Source organism: Rhipicephalus sanguineus, chromosome 10 (genome assembly GCF_013339695.2).
Source record: "Rhipicephalus sanguineus isolate Rsan-2018 chromosome 10, BIME_Rsan_1.4, whole genome shotgun sequence".
NCBI classification, from domain to species: Eukaryota; Metazoa; Arthropoda; class Arachnida; order Ixodida; family Ixodidae; genus Rhipicephalus; species Rhipicephalus sanguineus.
In genome coordinates, this window is record NC_051185.1 from 23587343 (window position 1) to 23610988 (window position 23646).

General features: G+C 46.1%; 2 protein-coding genes across 3 annotated transcripts; one reads left to right on the forward strand and one right to left on the reverse strand.

The window, feature by feature from the left end:
- Positions 1-357: 357 nt before the first annotated feature.
- On the forward strand, positions 358-1919 carry LOC119407262 (CCA tRNA nucleotidyltransferase 1, mitochondrial). Its single transcript, XM_037674148.2, has one exon. It carries the CDS (start codon positions 529-531, stop codon positions 1912-1914), a length of 1386 nt encoding a protein of 461 aa, XP_037530076.1. The 5' UTR covers positions 358-528; the 3' UTR covers positions 1915-1919.
- A 640-nt stretch (positions 1920-2559) lies between these two features.
- Positions 2560-23598, reverse strand: LOC119407264 (probable E3 ubiquitin-protein ligase makorin-1). Of its 2 annotated transcripts, XM_037674149.2 has the most exons (9): positions 23293-23598; positions 18641-18769; positions 17564-17718; positions 12155-12268; positions 9547-9782; positions 7283-7497; positions 6119-6229; positions 5669-5828; positions 2560-4785 (listed from the first exon to the last, which is right to left on the reverse strand). In XM_037674149.2, the coding sequence occupies exons 1-9, from the start codon at positions 23325-23327 to the stop codon at positions 4645-4647; spliced, it is 1296 nt and encodes a 431-aa protein (XP_037530077.1). In that variant the 5' UTR covers positions 23328-23598; the 3' UTR covers positions 2560-4644. The 2 variants fall into 2 exon arrangements, with proteins under 2 accessions (XP_037530077.1, XP_037530078.1); XM_037674150.2 differs by lacking the exon at positions 12155-12268.
- Between the last annotated feature and the right edge of the window lie 48 nt (positions 23599-23646).

The window sequence follows — 23646 nt, forward strand, 5'->3', positions numbered from 1 at the left end:
CACGTTTTCAACGTTTTCAACATGGTCGCCATGACGTACACAATCATTATACGTTTAGAATAACAAAGAGCTGAGCTAGTTGGTAAGTATTCATTCTAAAAAGACAGGGCGTGCAAACACGGACACAAGAAAGAAGTCAGTGTGGTGTCCTGACTTCTTTCTTGTGTCCGTGTTTGCGCGCCCTGTCTTTTTAGAATTATACGTTCGTTTCTCCAAAAATAGTACTCACTTGATGCAAAATTTTGTGGCTGTATTAACTTGCTAAGATGTGTTTGTTTAGTAACAGTTTGTTCAAATTTCTCCAATTTCAATCTAACCAATGCAAAGACGCACGGAGGCAAGTGGATCCAAAGACGTAGCCTCTACTGCACGCAGGATCAGCTGCCGCGTGATTTCAGTCTGAAGTAACCCTGTTTTGTTTGGTGCATTACGTACAGATTATCTAGCGTAGTGTCCGTAGAAACATGCGTTCCGAAAGTTTTTCCACAATTAGAGAAGCTGAAAAGGCTTAGCAGTAACCCTCGTCCCATGTTACACGCCTGGAGCCGCAAGATTGTTGGCACTGTTTTGCGAAGGTGCTGCTGCCTCCGCGTGGACTTTCGCGGCACCGCTGCAACATCGTGCACCACGGAGGGTGATCGCGTGTTGCCGCGAACCATGAAGCTCGACAGCCCTCAGTTCCGCGCGCTCTTCACTCCCGAGGTGAAAGAGCTGGTGGATATATTCAAGCGGCACGGCCACGAGCTTCGCATAGCCGGAGGCGCCGTTCGCGACCTACTGATGCACAAGCAGCCTCACGACTTGGACTTCGCCACGACCGCGACGCCGACCGAGATGAAGGAGATGTTCGACAACGAAGGCGTGCGCATGATCAACACCCGGGGCGAGAAGCACGGGACCATAACGGCGCGCATCAACGACAAGACCAACTTTGAGGTCACCACACTACGTGTAGACGTCGTCACTGACGGACGTCATGCCGAGGTCGAGTTCACCACCGACTGGCATACGGACGCCAACAGACGCGACCTCACCGTGAACGCACTCTTCCTCGGCTTGGATGGCACCGTGTATGACTACTTTCGCGGTATCGAAGACTTGGAGAAGAGGCGCGTCGCCTTCGTGGGAGATCCCGCGCAGCGGATACAGGAGGACTACCTGAGGATACTGCGCTACTTCCGGTTCTACGGACGCATAGCAGTTCAACCGGACAGCCACGAACCCGAGACCCTCACCGCGATACGGGAAAATGTCGGAGGTCTGGCTCGCATATCTGGCGAGCGCCTCTGGACCGAGCTCAAGAAGATACTCGTGGGCAACTTCAACAAGGAGCTCGTGTGTCGCATCGTGGACGTGGGCGCGGCTCCCTTCCTGGGCCTTCCGGAGTCTCCAGATCTCCACGAGTTCTGCAAGGTCTGCGACGCCTCCAAACAGCTCGACCCGCAGCCCATAACCCTCCTCTCTGCGCTCCTGCAGAATGACTCGGACGTCACAAACATGCACAACCGGCTAAAGCTCTCTGCCTACGAGCGAGACCTCGCACTGTTCGTTGTCGCCCACAGAGACGACGAGTCCTCCTTCGGAGACCGGTTGAAGCCCTTCCAGGCGCTGCTCTTCACAACCAAGGGCAAAGTCGGGGACGTGCAGGAGTGGATCTGCGAGGTCCTCAAGTACCGAGCCGACGCCGAACTCCTGGAGCGCTTCCGGTGTTGGGACGTGCCCAAGTTTCCAGTCAATGGCAACATGCTCATAGAGCGGGGCCTCAGGAGTGGCCCCAAGTTTGCGACGGTGCTGACGAAGCTCAAAGAGCTCTGGTTCGACAGCGACTTCACAATGACTGCCGACGAACTACTCAAGAAGCTTCCAGACATTCTAGCCGAGGTCAAAACGAGTAGTAAATCGAAAAAGGCTTGATGTCTGTTTCTGTTGTAGCCAAAGCAGTCAAACACTCACAGCTAAGAGGCAAAGTGTATGGTTTGGCAGTATTGCTGCGTCTCTGTCGAGTTGGTTTTCAGGCACAACAGATTGAAGAAAGTACCGTGGTGTGTTGTCAGTGGCATTAGGCTGTTCACAGTACTGACACGGTAACAACATACTCTTCAGTCTCTGAAGCAGCCTGTGTCTATTCATGTATCCCTGGGTAACAATGCAGTGGACACACCACATAGTTACCAGAAGTCGTTGCATAAACTCAAATGAGTAGTAAATCAAAGAAGGCTTGAACTCCGTTTCTATTGAATGGCAAGGCTGTCAAACACTTGCGTTTATAAGGCAAGGTGTAAATGTGGTTTAGCAGCGTTGCTGTGTCTACTCAAGAGTTGGTTTTCAGAACAGATTGAAGAAAGCATCGTGGTGTCGTCAGTTACAGTAGGCTGTTCAGAACGACAGTAGCAACGTACTACTCAGCCTTTTAAGGGCCTGTCTCTTGTAATGTAGCCCTGGGCAAACCAAATAGTTACCAGAAGTTTTGGCACGAACCCAAACGAGTGGCTGCATGGCACCTCGTGCATTGTTTTTTTTTTTTCACGAGGTCACAGAAAACTCATCAGAAGAGACATGCTCAGAGACACTAGCTTTATTCCATGCCAGTTCGCGCAAATCATTCGCAAGCTCCATAGTAGCCGTGCACACAACTTTGAATGACTGGAAAGAAAAAAGTGTGTGCAATGACATGCCATTCCATCTCTCCCTTCCTCGACAAAACAAACAAAAATGCAGCTTTCCCCTTTTTCCCAGTCCCAAAGACTCAATAAATCTACGCATTCCTCCCGTAAGCTGTTCCTTCACTATAACCTGTACAGAAGCCTTGGCTTGGCTGCAGTCTCTTGGGGACGCAGCCAAAGTCATTGCAAGATCCACAAGAACGAACTCCCGGGAACGTGGCAATAAATAAGCCAGCATCATTGTAAAACACTGCAACAACTTTCGTAAAGATAGGCACGCTATGCATTGTACTTCAAGATGGATAAAAGGGGGGGTCTTAATAAGAACTTGTTGTTGGGCGAGTTCAAAGTCTTGATTTTTGCGCTATGAAAGACAAACACGAGAGGAGACAGGACAGGAGCTACGAATAACTGGTTTATTGCAAAGGTTGCAATAAAATATGTAGCACAGCAATGCACAGACGTACGGAACGCATATCAAGACAACACTTATCAGGATAAGGACACGTGACATCAAAAAACTTAAATCTGGCTCTTATACAGGCAGATGGACCTTTGCAATAAACCAGTTGTTAGTAGTGCCTGTCCTGTCTCCTCTCATGTGTTCATCTTTCGCAGCGTAAAAATCAAGACGTTAAAAAAGGGGGTCTGGGTGGGCGGGATGGTTGGAGTGGTTTGAAAGTACCGTATTTTCTCACGTACAACCCACACAAGTTGCACGGAAAATTCGGAGCTAATGTCTGGGTGCAGGTTATACAAGAATTTCGGTGCGCAAGGTAGATTCCCGCCAATACACGGGAACTTCGTTTTGTTTTTTTCAGTCGTTTGTTGTTCGAGGTGCTGGTTATGTGCAGGGGTGGATTATGCATGGGAAAATACGGTATGCCACACATCAGGACAACGATCGCAAAACTCTCTAAGAATAGGGACGTGCAGCGAAATACTGGGCTGGTCTGCACACACACACACACACACGGAACACACGAAGGGAGCCGTAGGAACAAGGCATAGTTAAATGTTTATTGTGCATCTGTTGACTTAACTGTTCGTCTCGGCGGAGGGGGTGTGTCCTAAGTCTCTCTCTCGAGACTGAAAAGAAAACCTAGTTTATTATTTTATCCTAGTAAGCTGCTAACTTCCTTCGCTTTCTTTTTTTATATTTCTCGGCCTTTGGTGCAGGAAATGCGGGGAACGTGAAGGGAAGGCAGAAAAAAAAAAACAACTCTTCGCTAATAATGACTGACTTGATGTGAAAAACGGAACAAAGTAAAGAAACAAACGAGCCCTGTGATGAGTGACTAAAAGAAACAAAGGTGAAGCTAACAACTGAGTGACATTCAAGATTTCTTCGCAAGTTTGCAAGAGGGAGGAAGCTTCTCAAGACAAACAAGAAAATGCAATAACGAAAAAAAAAAAACACATCCCATGCTCTCTTAATTTTTTTTTGTTTGTTTCCTCTCTGCAAGAACGACAAGGAGGGCAGGCGTGGGGGAAAGGTGGGGAATTGCCGCGGACTCTGACCACAACGACTGGAGTAGTAGTAGTAGTACTAGTAATAATAATAATAATATCTCTTCTTCTTGTCTAAATTTGCCTGGCAACCCATTTGAGGGGCGACGGAGCAAAAGAAAAAAAAAAAACGTAGAATCACAGCATAGTTGCTTTTCGGGCAATGCATGAAGCACGCATGCGCACGATTTTGGCGGTCGCCTCTAACCGAAAAAAAAAAAAAAAAAAAAAGAAACAGACGCCCGAATTGTTGTAGGGGTGGTTTTTCCGGTAGGAATTAATAAAGCGGGCGATGAAGAGGGCCGTAAAGCAGTGCGTGTTTTGTGCATTCATCCCTTATTTGCCCACCCCCCTTTTCCTCTTTTTTCTTTTCTTCAGGGGGGGGGGGGTTCTGGTTTTTTAGGGGGGGCGATTGGGCGCAGAGCTGATCTTGCTGCGTCGACAGGCCCGAGGGTCAGGTGGGACGAGCGTTTTAGTTGAGGAGGATGTCGATGTCGCTCCAGTCCGAGTCCGAATCTTCCGTCTCGGAAAGGATCTCGAACACGTCTTCGAGGTTGAAAGGCGCGAACATGTGACTGTCGGCGACGTCGAGAAAGTCCCACAGGTACAGGCGCTGGAGAGTCCGGGAGGGAAAGAAAGAAGAAAAAAAAACAAAAACAGATGAATGTCTACTTCTTTAGGCGAAGGCAAAGGAACATACATCTAACAGACTGAATGCACATGTCGGGTTGCCGAATTTACTAGACTATAATGTAGGCTCCTTTTTCCACAATAGTTTAATGTTCCCTTACTCTGTTATGACAGTGAGCATTACACTGATGTCCGACTGTGACAGAAGCCAGAGTTAACAAGAAAATGTTGAAAGGATGCACAGCACAGTAGAATCTCGTTAAACCGAACCTGATGAGACTGGGTCCACCCATTACGGAATCTCCTACAGTCAACTTTAGAAGTCAGCGGCATTTCCTCCTCAAAGGCGGACGAACACAAGCCAACACCAATGGACGCGCACTCGGGACTGACGTCATGAGCGGGACGGCCTTCGGAGAACATTGGCGTGTGCATGAGTGGGACTATTTGTTTAGTCACAGAGGCGATCGGCTGCCACGCTTTGGTCGTCTGTGCAGGGCCTCTCCCGACTTCTTAAGTTTATCCGACTATAGTATAGTATGTGTGCCCTGCTGAATTTACTTCATGGAGCTGCCAGATTTTGCCTGGATCCTAGAAATCCGTAATACAGTTGAACCCCTTTATAAGAGGCACGCATGGGGGAGAAATTCTTGCCTGTTATATGAGGTGTCTCTTATAAGCAGGGTACTAAGTTATGCATTTTCCTATCAACCCTTACTTTCATGTAGCACGCTGGTGTCTCTTATACCCCACGTGTCTCTTATATCAGTGTCTCTTATAAAGGGGTTCGACTGTATTCTACAACGGCTGTAATGTTATCTGAAAACATGGCACAAAACCTACATAAAAAGCCTTCTTAAACCAACCTCCATGATCTCGAGGTCACCGTTGTGGTTTTGCCTGCGCCTTGGCCGGGGAGGCGGCATGACGGCTTTTCTTCCGTCGGGGTACATGTGCTGGTAGAAGCAGGCACCCGCAAACGGGCACTCACCCCGACCCTCCTGGAAATACCGACAGGGCTTCGCACTGCGAGCAAAATCGAAATTAGGATCAACGTCTTTTTTTCCGTACTAGAGATGACACAGGCTCGTTCATTCTGCAGTATGAATTGTACTCCAGTGGTGCGAGCTTGTATGCATTCCAAAATAAGCACTGGAGGCGTGGCATTACATCCAGCAGCATGCGAATGGCCAATGTGAACCGTGACAGACGTCACGGCCCTGCATTGACCAATCGCATGCGGCTGGATGTAATGACACGCCTCCGTGCTTATTTTGGAACGCATACAAGATTGCACCACAGAATGGTGGACCCACCTCATGGCGGATTTGTAGTCTGCTATTAACTTGTCCTTCTCCTCCCCCATGTCCACCCAGAAGCTGCTTGGCGTCACAAAGTCCGACGGAACTCTGCATTCTGGACACGACCTGGAAAACGGAAATTTTTTTCATTATATTCTAGGCGTACATGTCCTGGAAAAAAAAAACATTTTTTCACTATGTTTTAGGTTTATCTCTTTGTCACTAAGCCAACATAGGGCGACACTAGACGACATTTGGCAAATAGTAAGCCAGCAAAAGCAATCATGTAGCCAACAGTAGCCTTATTGTTTTTATTGAGTCACTTTGGATACACAGAATGCGAAATTTGACACACACGGAAGGTTTTAATACATGCTGTTATCTGTACGTATAACCAACCAGCCCCCAGTAATGGCATTTTCAGAAACACTAGCCGCTGACATCTGCCAAATGTAACCTAACACTGGCTATTCTTGCCAACTGTAAGCCAAAACTAGAAGCACTGAAAGCTGGGCCAGTTGGTGACAATGCTTGAACACATTGAAAAACTGCGCAAATACGACGCGACACAGAAGAAGAAGGGACAAACCACAGTGCTGCGATTTTTCCCTTCTGTGTCTGCATAGTATTTGCGCCGTTTTTAAATATGTTCAGAAGCCAAGTCTTGCGAACATCTGCCAATTGCATTGTCACGTCGTAGTGACGGTGAACAAGGCGGCAGTTGGGCTGTTAAAGATGCAACACTTTATTGGATGAACTTGTCCCCAGAAAATAAAAAATCAAAGTACAAGCAATACACGCTGTACACTCATAACGGTGGTCACAGTTGTCGGCCGAAAGCAGTATGACTGTCGGCAGAACGCATCTTTTTTACATGAACAATAAAAAAACCCAGCTTTATCGCTGGTGTTCACTTTAGCTCTAGAATAATCTCAACTATTTGTGTCATGAGCGCAATCCTATAACAGCTAAACTACCACGGCGGGTATCTGGCGATTGTAAGCCAAGACCAGCTGACATCTGGCGACCGTAAGCCAAGAAACCAGCCGACATCTGGCGACCGTAAGCCAAAACCAACCGTCCTCTGCCAATTATAAGACAAGACAAGCCGAGATCTGGCGATTGTAGACACGCCTTGAGATTTAAGATTAGAAGATGAGAGAGAGAGTCGCTCCTCACCGGACGGTCTTGCTGTCGAACTGCTTGGAGCCACGCCACTTGCGGATGCAGTTGAGGCAGAAGATGTGGCTGCACTTTTCGAGGATGCCGAAGCGGCGCTCCGACGGGGGCTCCTTGTCCATCACCACGTCCATGCAGATGCCGCAGCACTTGTCCGCGCTGCGCTGGATCGCGAACGACAGCTCCATGTCCTGCTCGTGCCGCTGGATGCACTCCTGGAACGATTGGGGATGTGTGTGCGTTGTAAAAACGCGATGTCCAAGTGGACTCTTTCAAAAGGATGCCGACACCAATTTTCAAAGCGGAGTTTCCTCTGCCAAGCAGATCTCCTGAACAAAGATTGCTCTGAGGAAGTGTGAAGCTGAATAATTGCTGATAAGATATTTTACTTTGACATTAAAGTCAATTTTTGCTTAGTGCACCTATTGACATTGACACCATCGTGATGTCAGGCTACAGAATTAATCCTGGTGACTTCACGCACCAGTATAGCTAGTTGTCATGATGTCAGGTACCAAGTGATTCAAAATGACCGCTTGTGTGTCACCAACGGAGCCAGAGAGAGGAGTGGCCGTAGAAACGACACGATATCCTGCGCGAGCACGTATATCCTGCGCGAGCTTATAGCACTGTGTCACGACGACAGGGCACAGTAGGAAGCAAAACTAGCCTTTAAAAACATACTGTAATTAATTCTTCAAAGTGCACTCACACTTAGCAGTACATTTTCTAGCCTCTTGAGGGCCTGGCGACCATCCCTCGAGGGATGGCCACGATATTTGAGCCCGCTCCTTTGGACGGTGAATACAAAGCGGGACAAATGGCACCCCGCAAACTCTTCACGTATATGCAGTGCAAGTACAGTCGTTATTTGAACACTTGGGATTTTTTTCCTTGTTATACCTGTTGTTGTGGGTATACACACAATGCGTGCGCTATAAGTTGCATTAATGTTCCTGGAAATGATGCAGCCACTCATGCTGCTGTTAATATATTCTTTAATGATAAATTTGTCAGGCGGAGTAATGAAACAGATGCCCGGTGGATAATCATTGTCATAATTGACAGGTGTGAAGGGGCACTTTGCACTTCTGTGCAGGGGCGAATGATCGAAACTGATGGCTGTATTCGAAAGCGGCTATACCCGGCTTACACCTGAATGAGGCTGCAAATATACCTACGACAAAATGGAAGAAAAAAAAAGTTAATGGACATGCAAGTGAAACATGTTGGGGTCACGTTGCCATGAATGGGTTTGTAAATATTGTGTATATATGTGGATGCTGATATCGTTGGCTTATCTAGCATTTTCCTGACGCAGCTTCAATAACTGTCAGCATTAATTAAAGTGCATTGTTGAAACTCCTATGTGCATTTTATTTATTGAGTTCACGATTTACACCTCACACTGCATATAATAAGAAAACATGTTTTCACCCTATGAGAGATGCGCATTTTGCGAAAGTACGCTGTTTTGACAACAGTTTTGCTTTTTGGTGAGAATATTTTGGTGAGAAGGAAGCCGCGGAGGCCCTCGTCGTCCTTGAAGAATTTTGTTTTGGCACTGCAGACAGCATGCGAGCTGCTAAACACCTTGAAGGGCTCAGAAAAATTGTGTCCGCGCGAATTTTTGCTCGAAAACAGAGAAGCATCCGTGATTACCTTGTAAAGGTACGTTGAAAATACTCTTGCATTTATTGTGTTTATTTCGACCATTCGATAATTCGGACATTCGGTTAATTCGGACATTTTTTCTGGTCCCTATAAATTTGAATTAACGAGCTTTTACTGTATCGATACATCGAACTATTTTGCAGTCCCCTTCGAGTTCCGATATATCCGGGATCAACTGTACTGCTCTTGAGACACAATTGCACATAGCCATAGTTGCCGAAGAGTGCCTTGTGTTGGAAAAGAGAAAGATAGAAAATATCTGTGCCCAGTGAGAAAACCTCAATATAACGAATGATCAGTTATAACAAAACTAATGAAGGACAGTCTAGCCATAGATACAGTGTTACAAATATAGGTTTATAATGAATTATTGGAGATAATGAACTTTTTAAAATGAGGCGCGAGTGTAGGCCATTGATTAAGGGAGGGATACGTCTTGGGCAAAGTGCTGTTGCCGATCGCCGCTGGCGTGGCGTAAATGTCGAGAAGAGGTTGCTCGCCGCACGCTCGCGCAGCCCGTAAACTGAACACCAGTAAACTCAGCAACAATACGCAGAGAACATGGCAGAACACGCACATAAACATCCTACCTCTCTGTGCTGTGCTCGCTGTTCTTCGTTGTAGGGGTGCAGGCAGGGCTTCTGGCAGAGGTCACACAGTTCGCCGTGCAGGTAGGTGCAGGTGGCGCCCACCGGGCAGCCATTGCTGGCCACCTCGTACGGGCAGAGTGGAAGAGAGGCCTCCTTGCTGGGCGGGGCCTTTTCGGTGCTGCCCTCGGGCCGCACGATGGACGCGTACGACTTTGTTGCTCGCGCTGGAGCAGCACCTGTTTCATTGGATTTTTTATCATGCTGGTTTTCTAGGTATGCATCCGAAGGTTGTACACAAGCAATTTGTGTTACAGCTCCGTGAGAACGCAACTAGTGTGGCCAATACATAACTTGATGGAGACCTTTATAGCTGGCACTAGAACGGATTCAACGTTTGGCTTCAGCATGCCAAAGAGACAACAGGCAAAGATTTCTGGAAGGCATGAGATCAATTCTGATGACATAGGACTGACTACTGATCTAATTAATTGTCCTGAATGAATACCACTGCTACACTCGGCGACAACTTTTCGTGGCAGTACTGTGGAAGCTACAGAACTGAAACGCATGCCTGCCACGCACCAAGAAATAGCTCCTATTTTTATTTTCCAATTTTCGGAGTTACCTAGCTCGAATAAATAAAGCTTCCTTCAGTATAAAAGTAAAACACGAATGGGAAGCCATTGGTGTAAAAAATGTTATTGTACACTTTGACAGCATGTTTTCTACATGTCTGTTCTCGCAGTAAACATGGCGTCCCCAATGCTGGCTGGATCCTGTGCGGCCGCAACCTCGCCGTTTCGTTTTCCGAGGAAGATATACTCAAAATGCGACAGAAAATGGCTGTAAAAACAGAAGCAAGATATCTGCAACATCTATGCTGGGGTAAAGCGCCGTCAGCCTGAATTGTCGACGAATGCTGCGAGCAAGCAAAACCAAAACTGGAACTGACATCGGCTGCAAGCTACCGGACTATTTGAGCAGTAACACAAATGTGCCTCCGTAGCCTTCGCTCCACTGCCAAGATAAGTTGTCGCCGCGTATAGGAGGGACACAGCTGCCAACGTTTAGGGACCTATTCTTACCACTTTGATCATTTACCATGCACTAAGGTCAAATTTCGCGGGCATTTATTAAACAAACAATACTACTGTTACAAGGACAGCAGGGTCGGCACAGTGAAGCGTAATTACGAAGTCGGAAGCCTGAGCTGAAATTTCAGAGGATTTGCCATGCAAACAAAGTCAAGTGGTAGTTGAACTCGCAATGACTTAAAAGCTGAACTGCTGTTAGCAGCAGGCTTAACATCCCAGTGCCCCCGAAGGTGCGAGAATGTGGGCCATGCACGTGCAACGACAGGTTACGAAGATGCTAGCAGCAACGCCAACATGCGAGACACGTTAGCTATACCACTGGACCTAGTACGATATTACGCTATATATCTAATTTCCATGCCTTAATAGAAGATGCACAGGCTGTATTTCTGCCATGACCGGCCTTACATTAGATCAGCAAATCCGGATTGACGTACGCGCCTTGGAAGACAAATAAGCAAGTCAAGCCACAACAAGCACATGCCAAGTTTAGAAAGCATTAGTCCAGAGATTGACCTCCACTTTGTGTGCAAAACATGCTGAAAGTAAACGGCGGTCGTACTGCTTGAAAAATGCTGAATGAAGCGTGACAGTGATTCTACCCGGCTTTTTTTTTAGTGTTAAAGGAAAGTTAACCACACATTAGTCGGGTCTCTGGGATGCCAAATTGTTAAAATGGCAAAATCGACATGCTTTTCCATGAGGAGAGAGGATGCTAAGTGTTAACGAAGTGGGACCATAAACAACATTTATAAAGCTACGTTTTCTGTGAAATGGCAGCTAAAACAGCACGGTAAAAAGCTTACGTGCACTATATCACTCACATGTAACGCCAGAGGTTGCAAATTCTAACACCGGATTAGGTGCTTAGATTGATGAAGTATTAAGCTCTTGCTATGTTCCCGGGGTCCGTAAACTTTCATTTTTGACAGCATGCAATTGAGGTTTTGCGAATATGGACCCAAAGAGCACGAGGGTGCACTACAAATGAGCAAATAAGATAAAACGTTACAAATTGAACCAGTCTTGCCATTGAGCGCTAACGCTAGCATTGCACGGGCACTTTCGGTCTCAATCGAGCTAGGAAAAAAAAAAAGAAACAAAGACAAAAGATTAGTGTAGGCAAATACAACAGAGGTGTTTTGTTTCGCAAAATGCACCATCTTTGTCATGCAATCTTTTGCAAGAAAAAGATGCTGCTCAACAACCGCTGAGCAGCATCTGTCCGAAAAAAAAAATTATAGATGCTAACTGCGTACAGCGTGTGAGGCAAACGCTGGTTTTTCTTTGCTGCATGCTAACGTTTTATCATGCCTGGAGTAAGATGGCAGAGGCCTGGCTTCACTTTCCAGACATAATTTCCACTCCAACAGTTTTTTTTAAACCTCCTTGGTGGGGCTAGCCAGCTGTGATTTTTTGGCTAACCAAATTTGACCCTGAATGAACTCGCTTGCGACCGAAAGTGCTTGTGCAAGAACGGTACAACGGTTGAAGAGAAAACGAAGGGGACCTACTTTTGGGGACAAACTCTGGCGCGTCTGCCCAACTAGAAGAGTGCACCGTCTTGCAAGTTGGATCGCCGCTCCAGGGAGACTCATTGTTGTTCTTTTTAAGAACCGTCAACGGCCCTTGGGAGGAAGAAGAAGACGTGGGAAGAAAGAATGCTCAATCAAGTGAGCCCGCCACCACAACGCCGTTATGCAGCAAGCAACATTCAAGGTGCAATGACACGATACTTTCTATACATAAGTTTGCACTGACGTCACCTTGGCTGCCATCTTAGGGTACCAGCTAGTTGAGATGCTGCGTAAACTCCTACTCGAACGCACGGAGCAAGAAATGGTGACATCAGATTAGTGCCGGTGCCCCCTCACGTTCCTTTGCGTTTCCCCTTGGCGCGGCTAGCAAACGAAAGAAAGCGGAGTGAGCACGAAAGAACGCGGGGACGAAACGACTGTCCTCCCCTGCACTGACGCGCTCTAATGAGATAAAAGATCACAGTTGCCGCCATATCGAGGTACCCAGTGCAGAGAACCTGTTTGTGACGTCACGTGAAAACTATGTATGCTCTTTCGTACGTCAGATGCAGCACCGTGGAAGCTATGCACGAAGTTCGGTCAGCAAAATAAGTACATCATGCGTCTTGCGCTTGGATTTCGTCAATGTAACTGTGGCCTCCGTGATTTGCTCCGGCTGCGCGCTGCCGGACCTAATCGCAGAGGCCACGACACCAAAACAAAGAGACGCTGAGCGATCCAGAACAAACTATCGACAACCGTACAAATAACGAGGTTTGTTTGTTTATTTCTAAGGCTTAAAAGCATTTTCATTTATTGCTCAGTCTAAAAACGAAAAATGATGTTACAGGTGGTAAAACCATTGAACTATTCCTTGGTGCAAATTCATGTACTGCAACAAGTTTTGCTAGCTTCTATAGCATTGCATCTGATGTGTGGAGCAAAGTATAAAGTCCTTGTTTTCCTTAAAGGGTCTGTCTACCGTCCTTCATCGCCTTTCTGTTTTGAACCGCAATAGAAAGCATACGGTCTGAAGTGCCCAACCTTGCAGCGGTTTCCCTGGAAAGTGAGTAGAAATTTTTAAAACAGAATTTTTCTATCTGCGTTCGGTTTTCTTCCATTGGCGTGAAACATGCGCACAACACTGGTTGGTGGACGCGATGACTATTGTAGTGCCGGTAAAAATTAAAACCGAAAGCACATGTGATTTCTGTAGGATTACTTTATTTTCGCCGAACACTATTGCAATGAATGTAACAGTCGTTTTCAGCGAGCCAGCGGTTAAATGAAGCCCTATTATACGACTACAGAACACCTGTTTTGCTGTAATCGCAGTCTATGCGTTTATTTTAGCACTGCTGCAGCAATCCAAGCCAAGTCGATTCATCAAAAAGAGACAATAAATGCACGCCTTCACAGTGCAACACATGTGAGACATCCTAACAACAATAGCGGCACAGTACGACCAGCGCAGAGAGCCACATGGCATAGCGCATGAGTTGAAGCAGACGAATTCGAAGACAGCACCGCAAGCAGCACCACCGGGCACGTTTTTGGATGCGTGAGAAAAAAAAGCAAAAAATTACTCTTTGACACAACCGAAAGTTGCCTCAAGTGCGTAAAATACAATTTCAAGTTACACATGTTTGTTTTTAAGCAGAATGAGTCTACCTGCGAGGATTTCTTGTCCTACCAGTATATTGACCACATCGCTGTTAGGTGACGCTAGCGGTCACTCTTTCACGACTTTCAACATCAAATTACAAATATAATTCCTTTTTTTATGGGGCAAAAACATGCTCGTTGCCGCCAATGTGACGACCGATCTTCTCATTTTCACCACAATCAGAAAAATTTTTCCGAGCGGTAGACAGTCCCTTTAAAATGAATGTCTGTGACCTCAAAACCACAGGAAAGATATTGCCACGGCTTCGGGGATCCTGAATATGTGACGTTATCGAAATTTTCCATTGCCAATTTTGGTTTTGTTTCCAGAGGTTACACAGTTGAACCTCGATGTAGCGATGTAGTGGTACGCACCAAAAAAGCTCGGCTACATTGCAAGCTTTGTTTCATCATAGCTTTGGTAACTGAGTCGCGTTAATGAAGCTGCACATTCCGAAATACTTCCCATTCAACTGATCCAGTGTCATGCATTGATATTACCACTTGCCTAGAATTTTCTGAAGAAATTGTGGCTATCTCGGTACCTTTACAGCTGGTTGAATGTGAATGCTTCTACACATACACACACAAAGCAAAAAAAGAAAAAAAAAGAGGCACTTTGCACAATGCTGCAGCGAACACCAATCAGCAGATGCTTTAACCGAATACAAAAGCACAATATGATACCGCTGTCTGTTAATAGTATCACGCAACTGCGTGAATCATTGTATGCTGCTTGTAGGCCAATGAGACTGGACGCACGCAGAAATAAACGTTGCAAGCTAGCTGTCCATGACCTACCGTTGACGAGACAGGTGTTATCTCAAGTGCTCTTCACAAATGATAAGGCTTAAAGCTTATCTATTATGCAAAGTTTCATTTTCAACGTGGAACAGAGGTCTTGCGATATGCCTATTGTCATCCCGTCTAATAACGTATGCTTCCCATGTGGCATCAATATTTTACAATCACTGCTGAGTTGCTTTGCGACAAGATAGGTGTTATCTCAAGTGCTCCTCACATATGATAAGGTTTACAAATTAAAACTCATCTATCACATACAAAGTGTCATTTTCAACGTGGAACTGAGGCGTTGCCGATATACCTATTGTCATACTGTCTAATAAAGTATGTTTCCCATATTGCACCAGTGCTTTGCAACGTTTTTCTCGAGGTTTTCTCAAAGTACTAGATTTTGAATCTTGACGATATGATTTGGCTTGTTGCTTAAAAAGAAAAAGAAAACGGCATACAACACACAGGGCAACCAAAGAGGTGTCTTTTTTACCTCAAGTTGCTCACCATCTAAATCGAAGATCTGCAGGTGAGACTAGAACATTTGTGCGCATTAAAGGGGCCCTGCAACACCTTTCTTAGTTATATTGGAATAGTCTCATTATTGACGTATGACTCTTCACGAGTCATATGCCGCAAAAATTTTTCGAATCCGTCAAGTCTAAGTGGTGTTACCAAATTATAGAGATCACGTTCCGCAGCTTTCTCCCTCAACTCAACGCCGCGAGCGCGCAGAAAGCTAGGCGGCGAGTCGAGGGAGGCAGCGCAGAGGAGCGAGGCTCCGCCCAAGAGCGCCGGCGGAGTTTTTTTCTTCATTTTTTTTCTCTCTGACGTCTGGGCGAAACCACGTGGTCTGTGCCGCCACTTCCGGTCGGCTTGCGTCGTTGTCGTCGAGCGGAGCCGATCGCACTGTGTATCGCGCGTGCTTGAAAACTGCGCGTCGGTTTGGTAATGTTGGGTGTGCACCTCGAACGCCGTAGTGTTTTCATCGCTCTGCCAACCATGGAAGCAAACCTGCGCGCTCGTTTGGAACGAATGACAGCTGAGATCGGTTTCGGCCCATACTCCGATACACCGCCTCGTAAGACGGCACTGGCAGACGACCCCGAAGCGCCGCCATTACCGGACGCCAGCATTGTTATCGGAGACACGCTGTGCCCGTGCCTCGGTCGGTCGTGAGAACGTGCCGACGATGCAGTTCTCAGCTGACGAGGCAACACTCGAACGGCTGCCACTCTCAACGGCAACCGGCGATGGTCAAAAGCACAGAAATATTCACGTTTTCGGCACTGCGCATGGCGAAGAAAACGGAACCACGCAACTACGAGCAGACGAGCTGTCGGTGAGACCGGAAGTGCTAATATTAATGTTTGTTCGGTGTTTTTAACGCGATAACAGAATATAAACATACATATTATCTACTTATTGAACTCAAAATTAACAACGAAAGTAATAATGAGGGTGTTATTGTGATTATAACATCAGCCAATGGTGGAACTGCCGACAATCGCGTCATATTTTGCGGACTAATACATCATTTGTCGAGAGAAGAGGGAGCGATTTTCAGCTGACTGAGAATTTATTGTAAATTCCAGGCCGTGCGCGTCGCTGTAATATTTGGCTCGCGTGTTCTCGGGAGCCTCGACTACCAATCGGCAGCGCTTTTTGAGCATGCTCGAAAAGTGTTGCAGGGCCCCTTTAAAGGGACACTAAACGCAAATAACGGTTTCTGTCATAGTGAAAGGTTAAGGCTTGAGAACGTCTAAAATGTCAATATTATATGCAGCAGCACTTTAGGAAACGAGAAATTAAGATCAATATAGGACACGATTTGCGCCACCAGTGGGACAGCCCGGAACACGAGCCCAATCATGTGGTTAGGGCCTCAGTACAATTTATCACAAGTACTTAAACTACCCATGATGAAAAAGAACATTTCAGTGCATCGCAAGAATGAATAAAATGCAACTAGTGCATTTCAGTCCGATTCATGCAAAAAAAGAACTTTCCAACATGATCCTCGAGAACGCAAGTTCCGTTTGGCTGTGTTCCGCTAAAGCCAGCTGCACCGCAGCACTCACTGTCAGGCAGTAGAGCGAATGAAGGGCGGGCACAGCTGCGTCAGAGGGCCGTTCTCTGAAGGGAGTAGTTTGAATTATGCGAAGGGTATGTGGACCACTAAGACACAGTTTTCTTTCAAACTAAGCATTTCCTTGGCACGAAACAAGCACTACGACGTTTCTGGATCGCTATTTCAACTTCAACTATCTATATCGACTTAATATTTGCCTTTAGTGTCCCTTTAACCTGCACCCATGGAAACATGTTGCAACTGAGAGTCAAAGCGAAATAGACATTAATTGAACCGTCCCAGCCTTCCCAGCACTTTGATATCGCTAACTAGAAGACGCCACTTAGAATTAAAAGCACACTTGGAGTTTCCGAGATGCATTTGGCAAAGGACAGGGTGCTCGTAATGAGGGAGACAATGTTGACACAGAGGATGCAGGCATCTGCATGCATTCGGAAGTGTGATGAGACATGCAGGGCAATGTGCAGGCGAAACAAGTGTGTCCGCTAGAATACAGTGACCAGGAAGTGACAAAATGTGCATCTGCCTACCGTTATTAATTACTAATTAGCTATGCTCAGTAAGGAGGTTGCTCCTTTTGACTTTTCACTCCTCAATCTTAAGCTGGCTCATCATGCCTTAGGAACTCCTTGGGGTGCCAATTTTAAAAAAAGTTATACTGTGGCCTCACACCAAGGAAGTGAGGCGTTAGTTGTCACAACTAATTGACCCACATAAAGATTCCCTATTTCCACGGAAGTTCCCACTGAATTCAAGTTTGCAGTGTACTGCTCCTCCTTTTGTTTCGTTTTCTTTAAATGGGCTAACCGATCCATCTTCCCTTCCTGATCTTGGTGTTGCACGGAAGAACCAACCTGTGTGTGGTGTGCGGTTGACCGACGATGAGCAGGCCGGCGTTGTCCCTTCGGCTGAACTTAATTGTGACCGGATGCCCTGGTTTGTGCTTCGGCTTGCCTTCCCCGACCACGCACCGTTGTCAGTCCGGGGTTTGGTCCGGATGTGGTCATACCTGGGAGAGAGAGAGGAAAATGCGCTGGAACTCAACGAAGGCTGGCGTCACCCATCATTGAGTCAGCACTGACAATCATACAGCCATATGTAGCTAACATTAACAATCACTTATGACCTATCCCTGAGCCCACACTGACAATCATACAGCCATTTGTAGCGATCCTTATGGTCCATCATTACTTTAGCAATCACCTATGACCCATCATTGATCCAGCACTGATAATCGCACAGCCATATAGAGCCAACTTGTAGCCATATGTAACCAACCAGCCCAATTCAAGAGACCAACTTTAGCGATCACTAACGACCCATCATTGACAATAATACAGGCTTGCATAGCCTACTTCAGTGATCACTTACGACCTATCATTGAATCAGCACTGACAATCATACAGCCTTACATGGACTACTTCAGCGATCACCTATGACCTATCATTGAGCCAGCACTGACAATCACACAGCCATATGTAGCCATCTTTAGCAATCACTTATGACCCATCATAAAGCCAGCACTGACAATCGCACAGCCATATGTAGCCAACTTTAGCTATCACTTATGACCCATCATTGGCAATCATACAGCCACATGTAGACAACTTTAGCGATCACTTATAGCCAACAGTAAAACTGTTGCCAGTGCCAACATTAGCCAGTGCGAACCAGAGCTTGTATTACAAGAGAAAACTCTGTAGGGCCAGGACACCGGTCACAGTCCCTTACAAATCACAGAAGGGGGGAAAGGAGAGAAAGAAAATTGAAGGTAGATACATTAAGACAAGTTCTCAAAAACTTTTACTCCCATATGCCTCAAACATGTATGTAAACATGCTTGTTGGAAATAAACTAAACTAAACTAAGGGTTAGCAAGATCGTCTTACGCTGTTCAAAACAGGCTCAGATCCTCAAAACGATTGACTCACCTGCACCGCGAGCCGTAGACGCATTCGCCCTTGAGGTAATAGCGGCACACATTGTCAACCTGGGCATTTGAACGGTCGTGCGAAAAGAGGCACCGCTGCCCATCCCTGCACACGCCACTTAAAAAATATCTGCAACAATAAAAAAAAAAGTGATTATTGTACAGTCGAACCTCATAACGAAGTAGCATCAGGACCATTAATTAGTTCATTATACCCGACATTCATTGTGTGAGGAAAGAGATCGGCACACACAGAAGCGCATGGTCATTGGCTGGGTCGCACCCCACAGTTTGCTCTCTGGCTATGCCCTGCCTGCTACTGCTACAATTGTTGCTGTCACGGAATACCTTAATAATTCCCCCCCCCCCCCCCCCGTAAAATTTGGTGGAGGTGCCAATTGTGAGGAAGATTGGCACACACAGTTGGCACACACAGTTGTAACAGTAGAGGTAAAAATGGACTCTATACTCCGTTTCATACATCAGTAGCACGATCTTGTACGCATTCCAAATAAGCACGGAGGCGTGACGTTACATCCAGCCGCACGCAAATGGCCAATGTGAACCACGACAGACGTCACGGCCCTGCATTGACGAATCGCGTGCGACTGGATGTAACGGACCACCCCCATCTGTTTTAACCCTTTTGGCCCTGGCAGTGTCAATTGACACCATCACACATTTCTCCTAGCACCTCGGAAATGAAACCAAAACCGCCCATTCTTGGGGAATTACTTCTTCAATGAGCCCCACTGCGATTAACACCAAAATGGTGACATGCGTGCGGAGCTGATAGCCACAAAGAAGAAGAAGCTTGACCGAAGTCATGGGTGACGCCGAAGCGGGTCAGCTGAGGCAAGTAAGCGCCGTTTTCGAATCGACGTACCGAAGCTGTTTCAATGAGTATCACACTGAAAAATGAGACGTGGTTCACATTTTGTTTACTCTAGTGAATAGCAGGAAAAAAAGATGCCATTTTTGTCATTTCACAGCCGCTGAGCCCTGATGACCTAATTTGATGTCATGTCTATAAATCCATTAATACGTGTACCACTGGCTCAAATTTTCGTTTGTGGTCTTCTGAGGCCATAACTATTAGGAAAACACACACAAAAAACGTCCCCGAACAAAATAAAATGTCCAGGGCTGGGAGGGTTAAGAACGCATACAAAATCGCGCCACAGATGTAATGCTATGGAAGCTAGCGAGACTTCGTGCAGTAAATGCGTTCGCACCAAGAAAGAGTTCAATGATTTCACCACTCGTGATGCGATTTGTTTTTGTTTTTAGACTGTGTAATAAATGAACATGCTTTGTGCCTTAAAAATAAACAAACCCCTCATATACGTGGTTGCCAATGGGTTGTTCTGGATCGTTTAGTGTCTCTTTGTTTTTCGTGTTGTGGCCTCTGCGATTAGTTCCGGCAGTGTGCAGCCAGAGCCAACCGCGGAGGCCACATTTACGACAACGAAATACTGAGTGCGAGATGCATGGACTTGCACGTTCTGCTGACTGAACTTCTTGCATAGCTTCGACAGCATTGCACCCGACATATGAATCTGAGTATAAGCACTCTTGCCTGCAATTGCATTAGCATTGCATAAGGCAAGACTCGAAGGGAGCTCCCAACATATGAGCGTGGGAGTGCCAGAAAAACGAGAATTCCACGAAACCATGACCGACTGGCAGTAATGGACAGATGACGCACTTCGACTACAGCCAAGCCCCCAAGTGGCACCCGTTCGCTTAAAACAGGTGCGTTGCATTGCGAGACTGCACTAAAGCCACTCAGCAGCAGGCAAGATATCATGCTCACAAGTGCAGCCTCCGAGATTGTGCAAGAGTACTTTAATCTCTGAGGTCGTGCAAAAACTGACCAATGCCTCATCTCAGATATCATGCTGAAGAGTCAGGTGTTCAAGATTAGCTTTCGCATTACTTCTCTATGCCAAGCGGTAAAATTTTCTTCTTTTTTTTTCCGCCCAGCTTCGGTATTGACAATGGCTATTCCTGCCAGCTGTTGGCGACGTTTCCATTTGTGTGACGAATGTAAAAAAAATCACGAAGGCTCTTTAAAATCTGTGTTGTATTTAGCTACCTTTTTTTTTGTGCTGTCCAAAATTTAACTGCAGTTGGTCTTCAAGTTTAAATTTTTGTTCAACCTTGTGCTTGTTCCAGTTAAAGTTTTGTTTAAGATACAAGGGTTGCTATTGATCTCTTTTTCAGCTTAAAAGATTCTCAGTGGTGATCTAACGATTCTCACAGCTCAGCACAAACCGCCAACTATCAGACACAATGTTACACAGAATTGAAACTAGGCCTTGTGGCTTGATCCGACATGCAAATATTGAATAAAAGATGTGGCTGATGTGTATTCACTGTCATTGCTTCCAAAGTTCATAGAATAAATTTAACTTTTCTTTCACAAACTCTTAAAAGCCTAATGACACTGCAAAGAACTATAAAGCAGCTGCAGTGAGGTAACTCGTATAACAAACACACATATGAGAACAAAATTTTTTTTTCTGACAAGTACTGCGACACTTGTGCTGTGCTGCCAGTTGCCACAACTGTTGTGAAGCCTTGAAACACTTCGAAGCCATTTATTGTGGATTTTGTTGTGACCCATTTTCACTTGTTATGATGACAACAAACAATCTCAGTGTTCAAGATCCACAACAAAATTTGGTCTACTACAATTATGAACTTTTGCCATTAGGATAATGTTGCCGTCAGAAGTTAGTCTTTAAAGACAAGTTACAGATATTGCAGAGATTTACTAGTAGGGTCAAAGTTCCTGAATCACTTTTTTTTTTCATACATATGAATCTTTCAGAACTGTAGGACATAAAAACACAAATGAGGGCAGTGTGGGGGCATGCCAGCAAAAGCGTTTTCACCACACAACACAGGAAGTATCCTACATCGTAATAATAAATGCTTAACCACAATATGATTATGAGAGACGCTGTAGTGGAGGGCTCCAGAAATTTGCAACATCTTGGGTTCTTGAACGTGCACCTATATCTAAGAACATTGGCCTCTAGCATTTTGCCTCCACCAAAACGCGGCCACCACGGCCGAGATTCAATCCCGCGACCATTGGGTCAGCAATCGAGCACCATAACCACTAGACCACCGTGGTCGGTTCCCCTAGATAACAGGTCACACATTCAAATAATACGATGCCTCACTGGATGTCTGCATGTTTTATATTCATAAATTTCGAGGCTTTACATGCCAAAACCACACTATGATTACAAGGAAAGCGATCGCAGGGGGACTCCGGGTTCATTTTGAACATCTGGGATTCTGTAATGTGCACCTATATAAACCTAAGCCCACGAGTGTTCTTGCGCATCGTCTCAATCAAAACGCGATCGCGGTTGTCAGGGTTCGAACCAGAGTCCTTGCGCTTAGCAACACAATGGCATGGCCGCTAAGCCATCACAACAGGTGTTTCGTACTCTCGCTTCTGTTGGATATCGTCAAGCTACCGGTTAGCAATGCGCCTGAACATAAAGCACACAAACATAAGATGCCTAAAAACGTCAAACGACTACATGTAAGCTTGCATAACTGAACGTAGGCGCGCACTGCGGAGAATTTCGCCCGTTTCCAGGCGCCACATCATCAATGCAGCATCGTATCGCAGTCGCAAACCGAAAAGATAGCAAAGGCGCGTACCAGTAAAGCCGACACTGCGTTAACGGTAACGCTTGGCGAACAGGAATAGTAGCCCAGATAAAGGAGACCGCACGATGTGGCGAGGAACGTGTAGTTTTCAACCACCGAGCAAGCCTGACATACTAAAATTACTCGGACAACTGTCAGCACACGGTATCAGGAGCTAGGAGGCGAAAGAAACTAGGAACGGAGGTAGTTATTCGCAAATTTTTCACACCGATACAACGTGCAAAAGTTGAGCGCTTATTCTAAGAGCTTGCGGTGATTAGCGATGGAAAAAAAATTATATAAGCCGTTTAGTTAGTTCATTATCGGCAGTTGCTTCAATCAAACTATAGCAAGAGGCCACTCAAACAGCGTTAACCATCCGGTCCCCATTTGAATGGGAAAACAGTGCCGCGCTCAGGTGCTGTCGATGTCGTGTCACTCTTGCAGGAACGGTGCAAATCTGGACAGCTTTGGCAACGCGCACAACAAAACCAAAATACTAGCCGCGAACTCAAGCCACTACTTTCTTCGCTAGGCAGTGCCTGTAACAGCGACAACGGTCCACAAACGAACACGTAGACCTTGCTTTGTTACTTTTTTGGTACGAGCTCTTCCGCTTAGTGGCACCATACGATTATTGCCATTTGGTACGCGCACACAGTTACGTAACGTGTTTATCGATGCTAACAAGTAAAGTTGGCAGATAACAACGGCCTACTGTACTAAGCTTCCCGTACGAAATGTTGCCGGACGTTCAATTAGATTAGGCACATTACGAAACGCTCCTTTTAGTGCTTCATCTTGTACAGTAACACACTTTTCACTAGAGAAAAGGACAGGGCTTCAAAAAGCACACCGCCGGGAGCCAATTGGCAAGAGCGTTTGTGCAGGCTTTGCACGGCGGAGTCATTTATCGCGAGGCCTTGTCTCCGGGCGGAAATTATCGCGAGAGACAAATTGTAAAGCATGTTTACTTGCCTACATAGGACACCTTCCGTACCGCCCTCCGCCATCTTGCTCTCCTCAATGGACAATTTTGGATGGGGGCGCTGAGATCTGTGAGTCAGCCGTAGATGCTTGCTGGGCTCCCAACTTGCGCAATCACACGCTGCTCTTCTTTACAATTTTTTAAAGTACTGCGCGAAAGAGTGTTGCTCGAACGTTTACGGGTCCGTAAACGTGAGCGAATTTCCACGCGACAAAGCGAACACGCTGTTTGAGCGAACCATTTGTCGACGGCGAATGAATGGAACGCTATGGGCGCTGCAACCATTCAACACATTCAACACACACTGCACACTGCATACTGCATCACGATTCACGCAAGCCTGC